The following is a 21,605-nucleotide window of genomic DNA, read 5'->3' on the forward strand; positions in this document are numbered from 1 at the left end:
GTGTGAACAGACATTAGGTGTCTTCTCTTTGATGACAGCATTTTCTGTTCTGCTGCAAGAGTTTGGGTAAAGGGTAAGAGCTTGTCAGCTTTCAGCAACAGAACCTTGACCACCAAAAGCTATTGCTTCCAGGTTAGAAGTTGTTGCAGTCTTTGTGACAGAGAAAACACATGTGAAAGCTCTCTTTACTACAGGTAGAGTTGCAGGGCGTAAGAAAATAGCTCAGATGCTCAAGTCATGTCAGAATCTTTATTGGAAAAAAAAATCACAGCATCTCCATTATTATTCAAACACATTTAATAAACAAAGAGAAACAGTAGCAAAGGGCACTGACATGTGACGAACTGTACAAAACCTCAAGGTTTGCAGGCAAAACCTGAGGGTGAGGAGCCCACGGCCCAGCTGCGGAGGTCCGAGGAGCCAACCCCCATCCCCTTGTGGAAAACCCCCCTCCCCTCGGACCACTCAGTCACCCCTGAGAAAAATTGATTAAAAATGTGCAGAAACAAAGACACTTTTAAGAGGTTAGCTCCAACCTTGCTGTAACGGAACAATTGGCCACTGGGAAACTGGACCTGCTACTGGTCCCCAGGGGCTAGCTAATGTTTTAAAGGAAACCACCTCAAGAGATGCAAATCACCCAGATAAATACCCATCCTATCATTTGCTCCTCTCTTTTAATTTACTGCCTTCTGCAGGGGAAACAGGGTTCTTACTTATTTTCCAGCTTTTAGTTTAGGAGATAATGTTTGGAGAGAGATAAAGGCAAATGGAAGGAAAAGCCCTGTTGCTAATAAAGGCAGAGATAAAACTGGTGCAGAACATGGAAGCCAGTTCTTGAGATTAACAGGGCCTGGAAGTGACCTGTCTTTGTGGGGAAAGAATATCACAAAATGGATGAGCTAGAATGGTGTCTTGCCGTAGCTGGATTTCAAGCCCTTATACTAGGAAAGCCAATAGCTTTTCCAATCCCTAATACTGTTTCTATCTCCAGCTAAACAGCTCACCACTCCAGGGAGGGTCCCAACGAATTTGATTACTTTAGTTGAGAATACTTAACAAGGAAAGGTAGGGAGAAGGCAATTGTGTTCCAGTGAAGAACTTAAAATCCACTGAAAAACTCTCACTAGTTGTCAGCAGCAAGTGGAGTATATAGGATAGGACTACCCCATTTATTAGGCAGAAACACTGCTTCTCAGAGAAGTTTAACTGCAATCCCGCTGTAATGCATTGCATCAAGCCAGTTACGGCTCATCTCACAATCTGGTTTTCCTCCAGATTCCAATGGAGCCATTCCCAATGGCACAATATGGGCAACAGAATGAGTCTTATTTATCCAGTCTGTTATCCTGACATCAGGCACTCCTCTAATGGGGCTTCCCCATGCATGGTGTTTTTTGGTGACTATAAAATAAAGCAATGAGGTATTCATTTTGATTAACTAAAGCTACACAGTAAGGTCTCCTTCCAAGCAAACCTAACACTGCTACGTGCCCAGCAAGGTGGGGAATGAGTTGGGTTAGGCCATGTTGGAAATGGCAGCTACTCTTGGCATTGTCAGCCTGTTTTTCTTTCAACTAGTTAATAGCACCACTGCCCACTCTCGCCTCCTCCCTGAGAACGAGAGATTATGAGGGTATATGTGAATGCTATATATATAAATATATATCTGCAGTTCTTATACTTCCTCGCAGCACATACACACCCGATTATTTATCAGTTGTGGACATACACTGACAACAGCTGAAGGTACAAGATAGGGGTTTTATGTACACATCACAGTGTTAGTTAGATCCAGCCAAGACGTACAGTCTAATCATGCCAATACCAACACATTATAAACAGGAAGGGCAGGGCAGGACTGGAATGTTGGTTTACTTCAACACAATATGGGGCCAGTTGAGTCTCAGCAGCCACCGACTGACCTCAAGACCTTTGGTACAGTCTTCTTGTAAAAGAGACTGAACTAGGACATGTTATTCAAACCCTTAACCTACCAAAACTTCTCTGGAGGTGCATTGTGGGAAGCTCAGTGATATATACACATACAAACTGAAGAACGATGGAGGATGTGGGGCAGGGGGGAATTAAGTGCCAAACTTGATTTAAACTCCATGCATTTTATCCACGATGGGGCCTTTAATGTCCCCATCAAAACTTCACGCACTGTCCTTCTACCCCACCCTTTTCACTTTTAAGGAAGAAATAGAACGAGAAGCCTCATCAACTCACACTATAAAACATAAAGAAGACACAGTGAATGCAATTCCTTGGTGGAAAATTCCAAACACATCAATTTGTATATAAGGGGTCTTCGGATTGTAAGTGGAGAGCTTTAATTATTGCCAAGGGACACCAAAGCATTTCAATTTTTCTGAAACTTTGGTTCGGTATGTTTTGGGGCTTATCTCAAAGGCCCAGAAGTCAAGATGACTCACAAGGAACAAAGCCAGGATACGGAGGGGAGGTACCATGCAGTAAATGCTTAAGGGATTCCCATTTACCAACAACTAGGAGGGGACATTTCACTGATTAGGGATGGCACAAGTTCACCGACAAGATCAGTGAGTCCCATTTGGCTAAGATCAGAAGAGAGGCACGACATTTTCACGTCCATTCAAGGCATTCCAAAGGAAAAAAAAAAACATTACAGAAGTTCACACACCACTTTGGACAAGAAAAGAATAAATCACAACAGTTTGGCAACTTTCATCACCACCCCTCCCCACCCCCCGCAATACCACTTAGTTAATTTGGGTAAGATAATACAATAAAAGGAGGTGGAGGATTGAAAGTGCAGAATCACCATGTGTAAATAAGGGACCCTCCGTCCCTGAATGTATTGGATAAAGAGTTGTTAAAGCCTACCAAAGTAACTAAGAGTACAAAGAAAACCTGCTTTTAATGCAGGACGAACAAGGGGGTCTTTTCATGCTGCTGAATACAAGACAAGGCAAAGCTGAACTTGGCAGGGACAAATCCTCCAGATCAAAGAGCAACTTTAAAGTTAGTCAATGGACTATACTCCAGGCTCTGGCAGGAAAAAAACAGGACATAAGCCCCATTGCCACGCTCCTCTGACATTTAAGAGATAGTAGAAATGGATTTGAAATTTGCAGAAATAGCATATTTTTAAAGATGTGTGAATGGCGATGACCAAACCACACTGCGAGAAATGCTCAGAGCTTAGTGTTATCTGAAGAAAAACCCTTCAGCCAAGGCCCCATGGTAAACATAACCCCACCCACTCCCAAATTAAAAATTGCCCATCTAACAGGTATCTGAGTCAGTAACAGATCCAAAACAAAAATAAAAAAGTTTTGTTTTTTTTTGCCGGGGGGAGGGGCAGGAATGTTCTTGGTTTAGACATTTACTTTCAAATGTATTTTCATCAGATCTGGGAAAGCGTGTTACAAATTTCTTTAAAAATGACACCATTAAACCATACTCCTCAGTCATTAGTCCAGACCATTGATGCCTGGGATATCTTAAAAGAGCCCAGGAATCTGGGCAGCCCTCACTTTTAGCCCTCTCTAAAGAGAGCCAAAAACACAATTAAATAAAACTAAAAATAAATCACATCAGTGCCAAGACAGAAATAAAAAGAAACAAGAGTTAGTGGAGTAAAGGGGGCTATCTGGCTGGAAGATTCTCTTCTTTCTTCATCTTCTGTAACTGGAGTGGGATGAGCCTTTGGTTTTCACCAGGATTAATTTTCTACTGGCAGGACAGGCTCAGCTTTGCTTTGTGTTAGTTTGATTACTGTACAAAAGCAAGGTTGGACTGCAGGAAAAATGCTCTGCCCAGCTAGATTGCCCTTTTGACATCTGGGAGTTTTAAAGTATTAGATGCTTAGATTACATCCGTGATCCTCGTTCCTGAAGAATCTGTGGGGAGAGAAGCACCAAGACAACAGCAGTTAGCTAGAATTTACATGATTGGAACTTATTGCAACAGAGGGGGAAAGAAACAGAAGGAAAAATCTGAACTTTGTACCATAGTACTTAGCACCTGGCTTGTCACCCAGGGTATTATAGGAAAAAGTTATTAACTACAGGAAACTAAATACTCTACAAAATAAACCCTTAGCTGGTTAGGTTCTTTGTTATTGCTAAACTGAATTATTTAGCTCCAGGCTAAAATATTTGACTTTTGAGGCATACTTGGGCTGTGCTTTGGCAGCTGGTTCTGTCTAATAATACATGTATAGTTTTGTTTCGTAGGCACCTTTGGTATTGATACATATTGGCCCTTCCAGCTCACTATTTGTGCTACACTTTAAGTAGATTTCATCATCAGTTTTAAGCTTCTGTTTCATGGATTAAACTGCTGGGAATAGTTGGACTATATCAGCTTTCAAGTTGTTCTAACACTACAGCATTGTGTGGCTTGTGAATATTTGTGGATGCAGTCACACAGAAAGCTGCCATATAACAACAGCTAGTCCATTAGCTCTGTGCTGCCTACACTGACTGGCAGCAACTTGCCAGTTTCAGGCACGATTCTCTCCCAGCCCTACCTGGAAGGGCTGGGGATTGAACCTGGGACTGAGCTATAACCCATCCCTTATCTTAACCCACAGCTTCTCTCGATCTCCCTTCATTTTTCAGATCAATGTAAGATTTAGTGACAGAGGCTACAGGTTGAATCCAATGGCATCTGTTAGCTGACAGCAAAGGTTCCATCAATGGAATGGGGAGAGAAGCCACTTTCAGCAATACCTCTGCAGTCTCCTTATTGCCCCCCCCCACCAAAAAACACCCACAATATTCTAGAGGGTCCTCCAACCCTCTTGAGCAGATGTAGATTATGTGCTTAGAAGGCTGTGGGTGGAAAGAGGAACTACTGAAAATTACTCCACTCCCTGTTCCATGGATGGAAGCCTTATTGTCAAATAGGCACCATTAGATACAACCCTATAGCACAAATATATTCAGAAATGTTAACATGGTCCTTGCCAACTCCTTTATGCAGCACTACATTACGCATGGGAGACATGTTCTGTGCAAATTTGCAGTGGTGACAGTGCTAAAGAGAAGACCAGACTCTCTGAACCAGCAATCCTATACATACTTATCTGGAGTAACCCCACTGATACCAACAAGATTTATTTCTTAGCAGACATTGCACGGAAAGATTAAAAGCTCCCAGAGACTCTTTCAGAAACTTTACGGAAGATGGAAGCAGGGAGAGGAACTGTTTCTAAAGATTACCATTAGGAGAACATACTGAAAGCTTGACAGCTTCTTTACCAGATATTTTCAGAATTAACTGACCAATAAACTAGGAATTATCTACCACCACCCTTGCCTCCCTCATTTCAGTGGCTTATTGTTATACTTCCACAATTTCTAATTGTAGGGTATAGCATTTATCTTAGACTTTTATGTTGTGAACCACCCTGAGATCTACAGGTACAGGGTAGTATACAAATTATTATTATCATTATTATTATTATTATTGACAAAACTCTGACTAACAGGAACTATACACCTTGCAACATCAAAAGCAAGCTGCCTTCTGTATTTATTCCATTCTGTATTCAGAAACATTAATGTGATCCTCAAGGAATTCAATCGCAAGCAGGTTCCTCACCTTTGCTTTCTCACTAGGCTCTATCACTATGCCATTGGTAGAGTTATTGAGCTCTCTGGACACAACACATAGAAATTCTGCTTGGTCTTCATTTCCATAGTTATAAGAAGATCCAATACTGATTAGCTAATGAAATAAAAACAAGAGAATGTAAAAGTTAGAAGCAGCAATAAACAAGGAATAGTATAGAATTAGCCTTAAAATACTAGGCTAAAATGGGTTGGGGTTCTCCAGATGTTATTGCACTCCTGTTCCTGTCATTTACAGATAGTATAACAATAGGCCAGTTGTGATGAAAAATGTAGTTCAGCAACATGTGGAAAGATACAAGATTCCCATCACTGAACTAAAATATTATCTTGGTCTGTATTTAGTCTCTCACAGTGATCAAATACAGATCTGCAGGAGAAAGCATTAAAGAGTACAAGACAGAGCACCCTGCACCTTTATATTCCTTATTAACTTTTAGAAGGTTTAAGGACACATCCATAGTTTAGTCTGAGCCCCCGAAATGCTGTGATTCACAAAACCAACAAGCAATCCATGTGTATTTTCTGTCAAGCTATTGTGCTCCTTCTTGTTATTACTTAAAATTCCACCAGTGCCATTTTAAAATATACACACTAATATTTTTTCCCCCAAAATGAAAAAGGCCACAGATGCATCTAGGAAACACCAAACCAGGAAATGAAGAATTTAGGACTGAGTTGTATCCAACTAAATTACTGTGTGTACAGAACGACTTCTGCAAGTGCGATAGAACTGGACTTTTACTGGTTTATTTAAAAGCATTTCTAGGCAGCTTAATATTTTTTAAAACCTTTAGCATTATGGAAAAGTAGCAAAAAACAATGTTATAAAAACAGATAGAGAAGACAGGGACTAATGCTGGTTGTTTAGCGTATAAGGATTACTTGAGTTGAACAAATGAGCGTCCAAGATGGGAAAAAATGATAGTCACCAGCTCATCAGTACGATGACTTTCATACTTGGAAGTGAAGCTCTACAGTACCCCAAATCAGGATTGTGGGAAACTGCCATCCATAAATAACCCAAACAATGCATTTTCTTAGGCAAAGGAACTGAAGTCCTACAGAGCCCCCTAATGATGGTTCAATATAATAAAAAAGAATTCCTCCTCATTAAGAGGAAATTGAACTGACCAGAATGCATAAAACCAGAAGTAAATAAAAAACCAGTAACCTAACAAGATTGGAAGCATTAGTCAAAGCACATTCTGCCACAGTCTCTCATAGCAAAAGACTGGGCCCAGCAAGTTGTGCACTTATTTATGAGTGCAAGATTAGCATCAGTCAACAGTTTCAAGGCTGACAGCATTTATCAACAAAAGTGAAGAGTGAGGAATGGTAATGGGCAGAGGCTTGTAATCAGACTTCCCTAGAAGATAATCAGCAATTATCTGTTAGAGGCTCAGTGATCAGACTTCTCTCCAGGCAACAGCAGACTAGGCACAATTTATGTTCCATAAGAATTCCCATATTCTCTAGATTCTGAAAAGGTGAAAGGAGAACCCACTAAAGCATTCATTATTCACTAAGCTGTTGACAGCCCCTTCCTATCAATAACAAATAATAGAGGGGGAAGATTAGCCATTTTATAAGCCTTGTGAATTGGGCCACTTCTTCCGGATAGGGAAGTTATTCTTTAGCACTGGATACCTGTTCAAATTTCCATCCATCAGACATAGTGGACACCATCTGGGTGAGCTCTTCCTCTTGGCACTGCAGAACTCTGTAAACATGCTTGACAGGTCCCTGGGACACAAAGGGGAACCAAACAATAAGTTAGAAATTAACATTGTGGCTTTGCCAAGTAGTGGTAGCTTGTTTAAAGAGGCTTAGCTTCAAGGAAATTAGTGTGTCACAGGCCCTTGCTGATTCCTGAGAACACACACCACTAGAAATGTTTCAAAAGGACATTTCGTGCTTTTCCCAACCATCAAAAAAGACATGTGGCAAGTTTTGCTGAAAATCTGAGAGCCAGAAATAACCCCGGGGAGGTAGGTGTATAGAAGTGTAGGTATGGAGATAGCCAGGATAAAGGTAAAGGGTAAAGGGACCCCTGACCGTTAGGTCCAGTTGTGACTGACTCTGGGGTTGCGGCGCTCATCTCACTTTATTGGCCGAGAGAGCCGGCGCACAGCTTCCGGGTCATGTGGCCAGCATGACTGGTTCTGGCGAACCAGAGCAGCACACAGAAACGCCGTTTACCTTCCCGCTGGAGCGGTACCTATTTATCTACTTGCACTTTGACGTGCTTTCGAACTGCTAGGTTGGCAGGAGCAGGGACCGAGCAACGGGAGCTCACCCCGTCGGGGGGATTTGAACCGCCGACCTTCTGATCGGCAAGTCCTAGGCTCCGTGGTTTAACCCACAGTGCCACCCGCGTCCATTGCATCAAACACTGGTGCATATTGGGATGGGATAAAGGCATCGTGGCAACAGACTGCTACAAAGGACTCAAATGAAAGTACAGTAATATAGTGCCTCTGGGAATGATAGGAAAATGACCCAGACTGCCCTTCTCTTCAGCATTTTTAACCTGGCATGTATCCCACTCAGCGTGTACACCACACCCCTACAAATTTTCAAACAGGTTTTGAATTCACATCTGTTCTCTGCTGCTTTTATGAAGTGATTTGTATGCAGGCAATTAATGTTCATATTGTGTTTTACAGCTGTGCTGACTGGATTGTTTGAGTTGCTGCAAAACAAAAAGCTTTAAACTGTGCTTGTATTGTTCTACATGACACCTGCCACTTTGTGAGGAGGTTCTCCCAAAAAGCAGGATACAAATCCATTAGATATAAATAAATGAATAAATAAATATTGCGACAGACAAGGGAGCATTCTTTGCTGTCCCTTCCCCCTCATTTCCCAGCAGTTCATGAAGGATTTGGGTGAGCGAAGAGCTGCTTTGCCTCCCTTTCTGTCAGCTCCTGCAAAGGTCCAGCAGGAGCAGTGAGGTCCTTGTTGGCACCTCTGGCAAAAGCCCAGCACAAGGAAGAGAAGACACCTCTCCTTTCCTCATCAAGAACTTGGGACAAGAAAGGATGTGTGGCTTCTTTTCCTTCTTGCTGGGCTTTTGCAGACTGAAACAGCACTGAAGCGCTGCTTGGATTTTCTGCAAAAGCCCATCACAGCAGCAGAGAAACCCAGCCCCCTTCTCCAAAGTGTATGTCACAGGGAGAGAGTAGCAGTTGACCACAACCACAAATAAGGGAAGGCTAAGCACAGATTTGCCCTTGATTCCAGTTACAAAAATTCCCCCTTCTATTTTCTTTAACATGCATTACTTGAGAAGTTCTGCTTTCATTGTCCCGTATTCGCTCCTTCACCAACCGCACTAGAGATGCAATGTTGTAAAACTCAGCTTCTTCCAGCACACCTAGGAATGAGAAGGGGGGTGCAGTTAGGAAGATTGTTAGCCTTAAAAAGGGAAGAATGCTAGAAGCAATATTGTGCTAACTCCAAAGACTTCTGCGCAGATTACTGAAGCCTATGACACTGCAGAATTATTTTTTTGCATACTGTATATATTTTAACCTAAATAATTAATCTGCAGATCAACAAATGTTATACTACCAGAATCTCAATTTGCAAGAGCAAAAACAAAGGCAAAAATTAGAAAAAAGGTGACCACAAACAGCTGCAAACATTTCTATTTCATGAAGAGCAGAAAACTAGAATTTGGGGATTTATGAAGATGTGTTCCCTTCATTTGAAGCTCTTCACAAAAAGGAGCTTGCTTTTGCAGACCACACTTCAATGAAAAACAACAAGTTAATACAAAATGCCACTGATGTTTATTAACAGAATGCCTTGTATGAGATAGCTGCATCAGAATAATGTGCCTCCGTGAATAAAGCTGGTTTTGTACACCTCCTCCATAGGTCAATCTAAAATAAACCACAATCTTATGACACAGAAAGATGCTGACCAAGGCCTCGCTCAGTCACAGGAGTCAATGCACTCAAGACCATGGATTTCAATGGGCTTAAGTGCACTAGCTCTGGGCTGAAATGTGGCCAACATCCATTAAGCTTCCCTATGGTTTTCAAGGATATAGATCGATTTTTTCCTTGCCCAAGTCAGACAAAGCACTGCAATCTCCATTTCTTACCTTCTTCTGCCAATTCCTTGTTTATTATGAGTTTTCCATGCCGGAGGTAGTTCAGGATTGGACCAAAATATGTGGGATCCCTATCAATGAGATATGCCCCCGTTTCATCCTGTTAGAGATACACCAGTGTCAGATTCTGATGCTAAAAAGGACAATTCAATGGAATGAAGACATTTGTGGGGGGGGGGGAGGGACTAGTCTTACAAAGGTTGAGAATTTGGTCCTCTGCAAAGAATTACACTTCTCAGGAAAACCGGTGGGCTCTTTTAAACTAGTTGAATCATCCACAAAAGACAGAAGTTAGAGTTAACATGTTGTCATGGTTATGGTGGAGACTATGGGTATCTTCTACTGAAGTAGTGGAGGTGGATGGGAAAACAGTGCTGGCAGGTTTCTAAACTCTGGCGTCAAAAGCTTTTTATGCCTACCTTTACTGTAAGATGACACCATGATATAATTAAAAAGGTAGGGTACCACCTACATAAGGCAATTCCACCTAATCACTTAATCATATGCTTATTTACTTGAAATAAACTGTTCTTGCATCTATCAGCGGCATTCTCCTAAAAATCAGTGAGATCGGCTCCTGAATTGTCATGATATGACAATGACAAGCAGCAAAAACAAAAATGAGTACAACCCTAACTTTTGCAACTGAATTCTTAAGAAATACTTTTGCCAATCTAAAGTGTCAGTCTAATCCAAACTGACTTCTATTATGTGTCAAGCAAACATCAACTCAGATCTCTCTTTAGTAATGGTAAAAAAGAAAAGAAAAAAAGATTCTGCTGAACACAAGTGGTGCAGTGCAATCAATTCCTTTGACTACGTGCTCAGATGTTTTGTTTGTTTGTTTAAGATCACCAAGGAAGCTATCAATAAGAAACAGAGCTTACCCATTCTCACCATGATTTAATTATTCTGGGAAATGGCTTTTGTTCTGTTCTAAAATAATGTCTTTTACAGAGCGCTCAGAATCTTCCACAGTATTTAAACACTCTCAGCAATTATCTGCTGAAAGAAACCACCCTATTCACAAGTATTTTCACTTTGCACACAAGATTAAAGCTTTTCAGTTTCCTTATTTCCCTAAAACAAAAGCAGAGGCCATACTATTGATGAATAAGAGTACAGCACCTGTATAATGACTGCGTAGTTAATATATTGAAATTACTACTTACAGGGAAGTGTTGGGTCAACACAGAAACCACTAGAGGGGCTATAAACTGTCACTGCAGTGGGCAGGCACCCCACTGCCACATGCAACGGGAGCAATGCCCCCTTTGTGTGGATCCCTTTCTTTTTTTGCTGAGGAGTTCCCATCAAGGCTTTGGTTAGCTTTGATGCCTGCAAAAACACACCCTGCAAAGTATTCTGGGAACTGTAGCTTGCTAAGGGTGCGGAGAACCGTAGCTCTGTGAGGGGTAACCTCTAGTTCCCAGGATTGGGGTGGGGTGGGGAATGCTTTAAATGCATTGGGTGAAAGAGGCTTAAATGCGTGGAAACAAGCCTATTATTCCAGTGATCGCAGTGGGAAGGAGACGAGACGGAGGGCATGCGGGCTACCGGGGTGCGGAGAACATGCCGTCGTTCTAGGAAAGCGTCCCAGGAGGGGCCGGGCGGTTAAGGAAGGAAGAGGTCAGCGCTGCCACTCCACATGGACCCACTGGACTCACCTTGTCGGAGCCCAGTTCGGGCCCCTCCTGGCAGCAGAGGCGGCAGAGGAAGGACTTGGGCTCTCGGCAGAGAGTCTGGCGGGTGCTCACGAAGTAGGTGCCGCCCACGTTGAGCCGGACCCACTTGGAGCCCCCGCTGCTGCTGCTGCTGCTGCTCCCGCCGCCGCCCCCCGACCCGGCTCTCTCAGGCGCCGGCGGCTCCGGGCTGCGCGGCGGGCAAGCGGGCGTCGCGGCTGGACGAGGGCTGGGCGGCCCCGGCAGCGGGCTGGGAGTGCGGCCCCGCGGCGGCCCTTCTCCGGCCACCAGCTCCGCCATTCTGGGCTACGGTTTCTTCCCCTGGGCCTACGGCAGGCAGACGGGCAACGGTTGCCCCAGCTCAACGGCCAGGTCGGAGAAACTGGAGCTGCGCTCGGCGGGGCTCGGAAGCCATCACCCCAGTCCCTGATGACAGGGAGAGCCGGACTTCCGGGAGGAAAGGTCACTTCCGGGTCACCAACCGTTCTCTGGGGGGGCAACAGCCGCCGAGGCCTTACATGCTCCTCGTTTACCATTACATAGTAATGCTGGAGGTAGCCAGCAGAAGCGGAGAATAATAATAATTATTATTTAAATTAATTTTAATTGATTTTAATTTAATTAATTTAAATTTTAATTAAATTTAAATTATATAAAATTATTTAAAGGGAAAGGTCTCCAATAGGCATTAGAGGAAACAGGATTCCAGGAAGGAAACAGAAACTTCGTTCCTAGATTACCTATACCATAGATACACAAAAGGATAGAACGGCACTTTGTTTGCAGAGGACACTTCCTAGTTATTTTCGAATCCCCTTTCCCCGCTCTGTCAGCGTGATGAGAGGAGAAGATACAGGATTTACCGTAATTGAAACTGTGATTTGGCAGCAGTGGGTGTTTCTCCCACTTCCTTACCCGCCCCCCCCAAAGCAAATAATTAATCCTCTCTGTGGAGTAAATAATGTGAATGTTAATTTAAGGGGGAGAGACACCAGTCAGTGGTTCCCGTCAAAATGACTTCCCCTATACTGTACAGTACATATACAGTGGTATTTGCAAGTTGCCCGACTGAAAAAAACCGAGCCTTTTATGACCATTGGATTGTGAGTGGCAAGGCAATTGGTGCTTAGAATCGTTTACTACAACGTGGCATCGTAAGTCAATTGTTATAGCTATAAGATGTAGACTGAAGTGAGCGTTGCAACCACCCTGCATTATGATCTGCGTATTTTAGGTGGGAGCCGAGATGGCTTATAAGGCATTTCTAATAAAGACTTCAAGAGCATAGTCACCTACTTGATTTTATTGGTGAGTCTCAAAACTGCTCATTCAGGTTTCCCCTGAAGTACTACAAGTTCACACATACACGCACAGTCATTTTAAGCAGTTATGTTGCAAGAATGCAGCCAACGGGGGATGCAGATATTTCAAGCCGACTCGCTTCGCTAATAGCGATAGAAGATCTCCACTTTGACATGTTGATAACGCAATGCAACAGAAGGCATACACTTCAGATTACGGCAAAGGTCAGGCCTCCATCGCCCACCAGCTCCAAAGCCCGCGTTCAGTTAAACAGAACCGCGCCTTGCCCTCCATTGCTTTGCACGCTGTGCTTTTGCCTCCCTTAACTGCGCAAAAATGGAGGCGTGTGCTACTAGTCTATCCTTTTCCGCTATCTATGGTGCTGAGTGTGCCGCAGACTATTTCCGGGATTGCTGGGCCTGATTGGTCACGGCGATGACGGTCAGGCTCTCCTTCCGGGAGGACGTTTCCGGCGACTTCTGTATCGTGGGGGTGAAGGGTTGCTGAAGGTGAGTGGAATACGGCCGTCCTTTAGGGGACCCCGTTGAATGTTTCCTAATATTGTGGTGTTAACGGGCCTTTTCTGTTCTTTATTCCCCCGCCTTCTGTTGCGGCGCTGGGATTCCTTGGTGTCCTAGCAGAGGTCCTTTTAATGTTCCTTCAAGTTGGTTTGCCTCTGGCTGCGCCTTTAACATGCAAGCAGAAGCCTATATAACTGTAGAAGCTACATCGCTGCCATCTTTATAAAGGAGAATCCGCATTAATTTTATTTCTCCTCCCCCCTTATTGAATGAAAAGAATGGCGTGAGTTTGAGTTCAACAGTCTAACTCTATTTTGCTTACTTGAAAATAAAGTAGTGAATTCATAGGGTTTACTCCCAGGTAAGTGTGTGCTGGTGTGAACTCCTCATTGGATTATTGTTTTGATGAAACTGAACCATTCTTCTGTTTGTCTCTCATCTGACCCTTCGCTAGCCATATAGCTTTGCTGCTCAGTTAGGGTTCTGATTATTTTCTCCCTATTAAGCTTTCTTTCTGCTTTATTATTTTCTAGAAAGTAACAATGGCTGCCCGCAGATTTGCTCTGAAAGCAGTAGACTGGATGGCATTTGCTGAGCGAGTGCCTCCCAACCAGAAGCCCATGTTTAATGCCCTGAAAACACGCAGTGATTCTCTGGCAGCCAAGTGAGTATGTCCCAGTGTGCAAAGGGCACTGTGGAGCTATGTTTGCTAATTTCACTTTTTCTTGTGTCAAATGCCTTGGTATTTGTGCAAGGTTGGTGCGATCAGGCTATGTGCTAGCAGTAATAAATTAATAGAATGCCTTGTTTGGTTATATCTTTACAAATTACTTTGCACCAGTCATTGGTTTGTTAAGCTATATAGCAGGTGTGGGGAACTTCCAGCCTGCAGTCCACATTTGATCTGTGATGCTATTTTCGGCAGGCCACACTTACCTGCAATATCCTGTGTGCAGCACCCAGCTGATTGTTAAGTGTTTGGGAAGCAGTGTGCAAAGCGCTTTGTAGACCTTTTGCCCAGCACTTTCTAAGTGCCAAGCACAGGGCTTGTGAAGCTTGCTTAGGTCTGAACATGGTACTTCTCAATCACTTGTCAATCACCTGTTTGTTGGGCAGTGCAGTGTGTAGGGCTGAGCAGGCTCTTTGATAGATGCTAATTCCCTGGTGACATGATAATCCAACCCACCTATCAAAGTTGGCTCCCAGGTGTGGGTGGGGAGATTAATTCCTGGCCCACCAGGCCAAAAGGGTTCTTCACCCCTGCCATATACTCCACAGCTCTCTGCTCCATTCATTGTTGCTGAGATCAGCCTATTAAAGTGATACACAAATTTCATTTTGGTCTTTTTGGCAACTTTATGGCAGTCCTTTCTGCTGCAGATTATATTCTGTATATTTCTGTGATAAGCAGAATGTTAAAGGAAGATGTGCCCGGGGTGGGGGAATCTACCCCCCACCCCGGAGGGCTGCAATATATTAGGCATCGTCTCCTGGGGGCTCCATTCCAGTGGTGGGTGGAGTAAGATGCAAAAGTAAGTGGAATATTGGGTGTATTTCTAATCTTTTTACAATAGGCTTCATTCCAGGCATGCAAAAAGCCAGAGGTTTCTATACATATGTCACACTATCTTTCATCCAGGTAAGTAAGAGACATACAGTATTGTTGTTCAAGGATGCATTCCACCCAGGCAAAAGGACTCAGAGGCAGAGCTGGACTAATGAGGGGTGTATGGCCTGCTGAAGGGCACAGACTGGAGAAAGTCCCAAGGCCTCTGGTCCCCCCCATCCCCCACTGTAACTGATATGGTTAAAATTATCTGATTGACATTAGTAAGATTTGAGATGTCACATGCTGTTTCTGTGTCTCAACTGAAGTTTAGTTCTTTGCCTTAAGATTTGACAAAACCCTTTTATCAGCTTTGGCAAAAGTGTATCAGTCTACTATTTTGGACTTAACTCACCAGTCATTGTTAGTGTGTATGATGAATCTTGCAAGGTTCATTGTTGCTGTTGAATAGCTGAGAACATTGGCAGCTATGGTTAGCTATCCTTAAGGAGGGCGACAATAATGGGAGATGGCTACAGAACTAAGAATTGTATGAAAACTTGTTGAAGTTGTACTAAATGTACTTTTCCTTCATCTAAACAGGCTTGCTTCTTTGCCAGAGAATCCCCCAGCTATAGATTGGGCTTTTTACAAGACTGCAATTGCTGATAAGGCCATGGTAGATGAATTTGAGAAAAAGGTGAGGTTGTGTTATGCTACTTCAAATGAGTCAGAACCTAAATGAGGCACTGCATGTCACACAGTCTAGTGTATATTTTTAGGACCCATCTTACCTTTGTGATTGTAAGTTGTTTTAAATTGCTTTTAATACTGTGTTTTAGTGTTGTAACCTGCCCTGGGACCTTAGGGTGAAGGGCAGGTAATTAATAATAATGATGATGATGATAATAATAATAATAGAAATCACCCTGGGTATAGTAATTATTTCCTTCTGGGTAATTTGACACCAATGTTGCAGCTGCATGGTGCTGTGCTCATAAAAAACAACAACAGCATTTTCTTGTCTTTAGCCAATTAGTACATTTCCCACCAACTTCTGCCTTGTGGATAGGCTAGAAAAGCTAAACTTGAAGCAATAATACTGATTTTTATTTATTGTTGGATATGAACCGGGCAAGTATGTGTATCAATATAGATGGCTCCAGAGAACTTTGGTATATAAATCCAATAAAATGAATGAATGAATGAATGTCTGGCTTTCTTCATGTGGGACAGCGATAAATGTATGAAAATGCAACCCAGAGAAGTTAGAGGACATTGAAACATGTTAACTCTTTAAGAATGAATCTGGATGGTGTGCATTTGCACTAGCTGTATGAGAACTGTCATTCATTGAAATGACTTGGGTACTGGCAAGCAAACTCTGTAGAATCAGCTAATCTCTGTTAGTAATCGGCTAGGCTTTCAGGTGGCTTGTTCCCAGTGCAGCCCACTACTTTAGACCGGACACTTGGTCTTGACCCACACTTGGATGGAGAGGATTGAGCTAGGAGGCTAGAAAGTGCAAATCATACACTGCCACTGAGTTAAGGACCTCTTACAACTAAAGGGAAACAGACAGGACTTGGAAAAGTTATCTCTGACTGTATATATGTCACTGACAGAATTGGACACAACACATTTAAAATACTTTCCCCTCAAATTTCACAGTTTAAAGCACTCAAGATTCCCGAGCCTGTGGATACCCAGACAGCTAAGATAGATGCCCAAGAAAAAGAGGCTGTAAGTGTGGTTTTTGTGTGCCTTTGTTCAGTTATATTTTGTGTATCCCACTTCGGTAAATTGTGTTAGACATTATTCCCTGCTCACCACTTACTATATTCCGCTTGTGATCGGCAATACTTCTGATTTTCCTCTGCTGGTATTTATTTATACAGTTTTTATATTGCTTAATGCAATAATAATCTCTAAGCAATCCTTGTCCGCAAACTATTGTAGTTGATGCACCAACCAAAGTTGTTAATGGTTACTCTGAGCCAACAAGGTCACTTGGGCTACCACTGCTATCTAGAACACTCCCGTGCTATATACCTCCTTCAGAGAGAGGGCAACCACATCCAGATTCTGTATGCAACCCAGTTCCCAGACTTGGGAACTGCCTACTCATAGGGTCTCTGTCTTGCTAAGAGTCATTTGCAGTTTATTAGCCTATGACTGCATCCTGGTAGTGGTCTAGGGCTTGTTCAGATATTACTGAGAGATAAACCGGGATATCATTAAGATACCTTGCCCCAAATCTCCTAATAAGCATCTACAGTGGCTTCCTGCAGATAGGACTAGGGACAAAATTGTGATTTGGGGCATCCCACAGATTAACTGGCAGGATGTCAAGACACAGTCACCAATACTTTTCTCTGGAACTGACCCTGTAAGTAGGAGTGAAATCTCAATAAAGCAATACCCCGCTACTCACAGATGGTCCAGGAGGATACTGTAGCCAAAGATATCAGAAGCAGCTGAGAAACTGAGAATTAATAGGGTTGTGCTCCCCCTGTCTCTGCCCTGAAGGAGGTCATCTATTGGAGCGCCCAAGACTAAATTCTGTCCCAAAGTCAGGCCTGAACCCAAACTGGAAAGGGTAAGATTACTGGAATGTAGGGGCATGTCTAATGCAAAGGCTGCAAACCTCAAGGTGATAGTTTGCATTATTATAGGCAAGAGAAAATGCAGTTTGTGGTGCAGATGGGCGGGGTATAAATAATAAATATTATTATTATTATTATTTATTATTATAACATCACTAATATGCGAAGTGAATAATTTGCTGTGTTGCAGGACAAGAGTGCTGCTTCTTTCATACAAGCCTCTAAGCAACGTGTTGTTGAGCATGAGAAAGAGGTAAGTTGGTGATTTTCGTGGTGTAAGTAGTCTGCTCCACCACGTTGCGTTCTCCTAATAAAGATCTGTTCTTTTTATTTTAAGTAGTCTTCTTCATAATGTACTAATGATGGGCTATTGTCTTTTCTTTTCAAGCTTCAGAAGGTTAGAAGCATGATTCCTTTTGATCAGATGACAATGGAAGATTTCCAAGAGGCATTTCCAGAAAGTAGGCTGGACAAAGAAAAATACCCATTTTGGCCACACAGGCCTATTGCTGAATTGTAAGAGCTGTCTATCCAAAAGAACTTTGCCGTATCCATCAACTCTAGAATCCCTGGGAGTATGTTAAATAAAGTAATTCTACAGGAATCTTAGTAGTCCTGTTTTGTCTTGTCTCTTGTTATTGATTTGTGCATATTTGCTTCGAAATAAGATCCATAGAGTTCAGTATGGATCCCAAATAAGGCTGTGTAGGATTGTTGCCTTAAACTTCTTTTTTTGAGGATTGAAAGCCTGAGTGGTTCAGCTAAAATTGCTAATATTGGCCCCAGATTCTAACTTTAACTTGATTTTTTGGAGGACCCCCATTTGGTCCTCAGTCCTGGGCCTCCCCACCCTGGAGTGGGCAATTGGTGCTCTGATCACTGACCACGGATGGCTTTAAAGGTCACCAACATTTTTGAATTGTGCTAAGAAGCCAGTAAAGTTCTTCAAGCACCATTGTAGCACATTCTTGTGGCCGGTCCAGATTAATAATGCGTCCCTTATGTTCTGGACCTGCTGCAGTTTCTGAATGTGTTTGAAAGGCTCTGCATTGTCGCCTGCAGTACATTGGCACAAGCGTCCTTCCCCACAAGAGGGTGCAGCTAGCATACAGCTAATACTAAAAAAAGGCGCTGCCTAAGCATTCAGGAACAGAACTGGAACTAATACCTTGATCCTTAAAAGTGAGCGTAACCCCACTCAGAAGAGACTGAACACAAACACTAGGATGTGCTGGGTCACTGGCCTTGGACAACTTTTGTTGTGACTGAATTTCATTTTCACCAGCCTGCATCCAGTACTTTGCATCATGGTGCTTTCCAAACTTTGTACATTAAAAGAACACAAGGAGGTTCCACCCCACCCCTCCCTGAGCCAGGCACAAAGTGAGCTATTGAACACACACACACACACACACACACACACACACACACACACACACTGTACTCTCGATAAACTTTCTGAATGGTTCTTCAAAATGAACCATTTTGAACCATATCCGGGGTGCTTTTTAAAAAAATTAATGTAACAAAGACTAATATATCTGAGCCTGTCTTTGAGTGGATTTTTGACCGCAGTGCTAAAACACTGAAGTATCAAGAGTTTTCCAGGAATGGCATTCTGGAAACACTGTTCACCTGGCAAGCCACCACTGCAGTAGCTTTGAGAGATTCGTGGCCTTTGCCAATAAGAACTGTTTGAAAACTTTTTGCTATAAAAGTATAAATATTTAAATTGGCCTATAAGCGAAAATACCCCTATAAAAGTCTTGTAAGCCTTAATGCCATAGAGCGATATTGTGGCTTTGATCAGTGCAACTGCGATCAGACCAGGACTACGCAACTCGTGAGTCATGGAGCCAAATGCTAGTCAGATCGATTCACATGATAATCCTGCTTTTGCTGCCTACGAAAAACAGGTTGGGTGGCCATGCTTCTGGTCATCAAGAGCACTTAGCAGGGCATAGTCCATAGAGGGTGGGTGGGGTTCTGCTTGATGGATTACAAATTGTGGAGAATAGGATTTGCCTGATGAAAGACAGGAAATATAAGCCATCTTCTCAGTGGAAGTTCAGAAATGACTTGGCAACCCCTGCCCCCCTTCCAGTTCTGTGTTTATGCACTAGTGGTAGCAATGCCAGGTTTTTCCCTAGCATGGAAAGGTGGTGATAAGGAGGATAGCAATTGTTGAATTACTGATGCCCATGAATCTATGAAAGGCATAGAAACTTTATCAGTGATAAAAGAAGATACTAACCTAAAACACCAGAGATTTGGTTTTATAACCAGTATGCTGATGACACCCAACTCTATCTGTTGATGGATGGCCACCCTGACTCGGCCCCAGACACACTGATCAGATGTTTGGAAGCTGTGGCTGGATGGTTACGTGGGAGCCGGTTGAAGTTAAATCCTTCGAAGACAGAGGTCCTTTGGCTGGGAAGAGACGATATGGGATTGGGGGGGGCAACTCCCATCTCTTGCGGGGGTGTAATTAGTGCCAGCAGTGTCCGTTAAGAGTCTGGGTGTAATCTTCGACACCTCCCTTTCCATGGAGGCACAGATTGCAGCTACAACAAAGGCGGCATTTTTTCATCTCCGCCAAGCTAAGCAGTTGGCTCCTTACCTCTCTCACCCTGACCTAGCCACTGTGATCCACGTGACGGTCACCTCCAGACTGGATTATTGTAACTCGCTCTACGTGGGGCTGCCCTTGAGACTGACCCAGAAACTCCAGCGGGTGCAGAATGCTGCAGCGAGACTCCTTACGGGGTCTTCGCTGCGAGATCACATTCACCCGGTGCTATACCAGCTGCACTGGCTCCCAGTGGGGTACAGGATCAGGTTTAAGGTGCTGGTTTTAACCTTTAAAGCCCTATACGGCCTAGGACCCTCGTACCTACCGGACTGCCTCTCCTGGTATGTCCCACAGAGGAACTTACGGTCTTCAAATAAAAACATCTTGAAGGTCCCAGGCCACAGAGAGGTTAGGCTGGCCTCAACTAGAGCCAGGGCTTTTTCGGCTGTGGCTCCGACCTGGTGGAACGCTCTGTCACAAGAGACTAGGGCCCTGCGGGACTTGACATCTTTCCGCAGGGCCTGCAAGACGGAGCTGTTCTGCCAGGCCTTTGGTCGGAGTTCAGTCTGACTCCCTCTCCCCTTTCATAAGAACTTGCATGAAAGTGGCCTCCCAATTTTTCTCACAGGCCCATATAAGTTCAGCACAAACAGTTGGGCCTGGTGAGCATTTAAGGTCCCCAACCCTAATCTGCGGGTTGCCATCCGATTGGATTTTATTCTGATCCTGCTCTGATTTGAGGATGTATTTTAATTGATTGCCTGATTTTATGTTAATGTATTATACATTTGATGTTAGCTGCTCTGAGCCCGGCTTTGGCTGGGGAGGGCGGGATATAAATAAAATTTATTATTATTATTATTATTATTATTATTATTATTATTATTAAATACTCCATTTTTATTTTTTGTTAAATGACATTCTTTTCAGTCATGGTCTGGCCTGAGGCACAAAGATATCACTTTCAGAACAAATTCTAAATATAGGGGGAATGGAAGCATTGCCTTGTAATGACTGACATCATGTTTAAAAATATTAAACAAGCTGAATGCCACAAATAAGGCACAGAGGAAAAGATTCAATACCATATTCCTTACCATACTCAGTGGAACATACACCACCAAGCAATGTGGAAAAATCCCAGACAGCACCATCACATACATGGAAGTAATTTACCTGTAAGCTACTGTCTGTGGACAAACAGCGGCTCCCTTGGCCAGTAAAGCAAGATGAGCGCCACAACTCCAGAGTCATTTGCGGCTGGACTTAACTGTCAGGGGTCGTTTACATTTTACCTTAATCTACCTGGAAGTAATTACCACCGAGTACAATTGAGCTTAGTCCCAGGTAAGTGTACAGAGGATTGCACCCTAATCTGCATATTCTAATATAATAATCACAAATGGCCTCAGCTTGGAAGACACCGTATATGAATTACAGTAGCTCTAAAGCTAAAACCAGGAAAAATAACCTAAGGCTATAATGACCAGAAAATACATTACATTAACTTGAAGCAAATTCAAGGGAACTTGTTTCACAAGTCATATTCACGGATGTAAATTGATAATCGAAAATGCTTTAAGCCAGGGGTCAGCAAACTTGTTCAGCAGGGGGCCGGTCCACTGT

At 43.1% G+C, this 21,605-nt stretch overlaps 2 protein-coding genes across 2 annotated transcripts; one reads left to right on the forward strand and one right to left on the reverse strand.

Annotated features, from left to right (window-relative positions):
• Nucleotides 1-235: 235 nt before the first annotated feature.
• On the reverse strand, nucleotides 236-11,895 carry KCTD2 (potassium channel tetramerization domain containing 2). Its single transcript, XM_083598309.1, has 6 exons — nucleotides 11,415-11,895; nucleotides 9,739-9,847; nucleotides 8,912-9,003; nucleotides 7,275-7,370; nucleotides 5,596-5,721; nucleotides 236-3,887 (listed from the first exon to the last, which is right to left on the reverse strand). The coding sequence occupies exons 1-6, from the start codon at nucleotides 11,727-11,729 to the stop codon at nucleotides 3,858-3,860; spliced, it is 768 nt and encodes a 255-aa protein (XP_083454435.1). The 5' UTR covers nucleotides 11,730-11,895; the 3' UTR covers nucleotides 236-3,857.
• A 1,187-nt stretch (nucleotides 11,896-13,082) lies between these two features.
• ATP5PD (ATP synthase peripheral stalk subunit d) lies at nucleotides 13,083-18,008 on the forward strand. The gene is made up of 6 exons (XM_083598340.1): nucleotides 13,083-13,240; nucleotides 13,786-13,916; nucleotides 15,402-15,498; nucleotides 16,470-16,541; nucleotides 17,595-17,657; nucleotides 17,793-18,008. The coding sequence occupies exons 2-6, from the start codon at nucleotides 13,795-13,797 to the stop codon at nucleotides 17,922-17,924; spliced, it is 486 nt and encodes a 161-aa protein (XP_083454466.1). The 5' UTR covers nucleotides 13,083-13,240; nucleotides 13,786-13,794; the 3' UTR covers nucleotides 17,925-18,008.
• The last annotated feature ends 3,597 nt before the right edge of the window (nucleotides 18,009-21,605 follow it).

Source organism: Podarcis filfolensis, assembly GCF_964270895.1.
Source record: "Podarcis filfolensis genome assembly, chromosome: 2".
Classification (NCBI taxonomy): domain Eukaryota; kingdom Metazoa; phylum Chordata; class Lepidosauria; order Squamata; family Lacertidae; genus Podarcis; species Podarcis filfolensis.

Bases quoted from the DNA above. Each gene is read 5' to 3' on its own strand.
- ATP5PD (XM_083598340.1), top strand. From the start codon at position 13,795: ATGGCTGCCCGCAGATTTGCTCTGAAAGCAGTAGACTGGATGGCATTT. The intron at 16,542-17,594 runs GTAAGTGTGGTT...GCTGTGTTGCAG, and splicing joins ATGCCCAAGAAAAAGAGGCT to GACAAGAGTGCTGCTTCTTT. The intron at 17,658-17,792 runs GTAAGTTGGTGA...TTTCTTTTCAAG, and splicing joins TTGTTGAGCATGAGAAAGAG to CTTCAGAAGGTTAGAAGCAT.
- KCTD2 (XM_083598309.1), bottom strand. From the start codon at position 11,729: ATGGCGGAGCTGGTGGCCGGAGAAGGGCCGCCGCGGGGCCGCACTCCC. The intron at 9,848-11,414 runs GTGAGTCCAGTG...TATCTCTAACAG, and splicing joins CCGAACTGGGCTCCGACAAG to GATGAAACGGGGGCATATCT. The intron at 5,722-7,274 runs GTATCCAGTGCT...TTATTTCATTAG, and splicing joins ATGGATGGAAATTTGAACAG to CTAATCAGTATTGGATCTTC.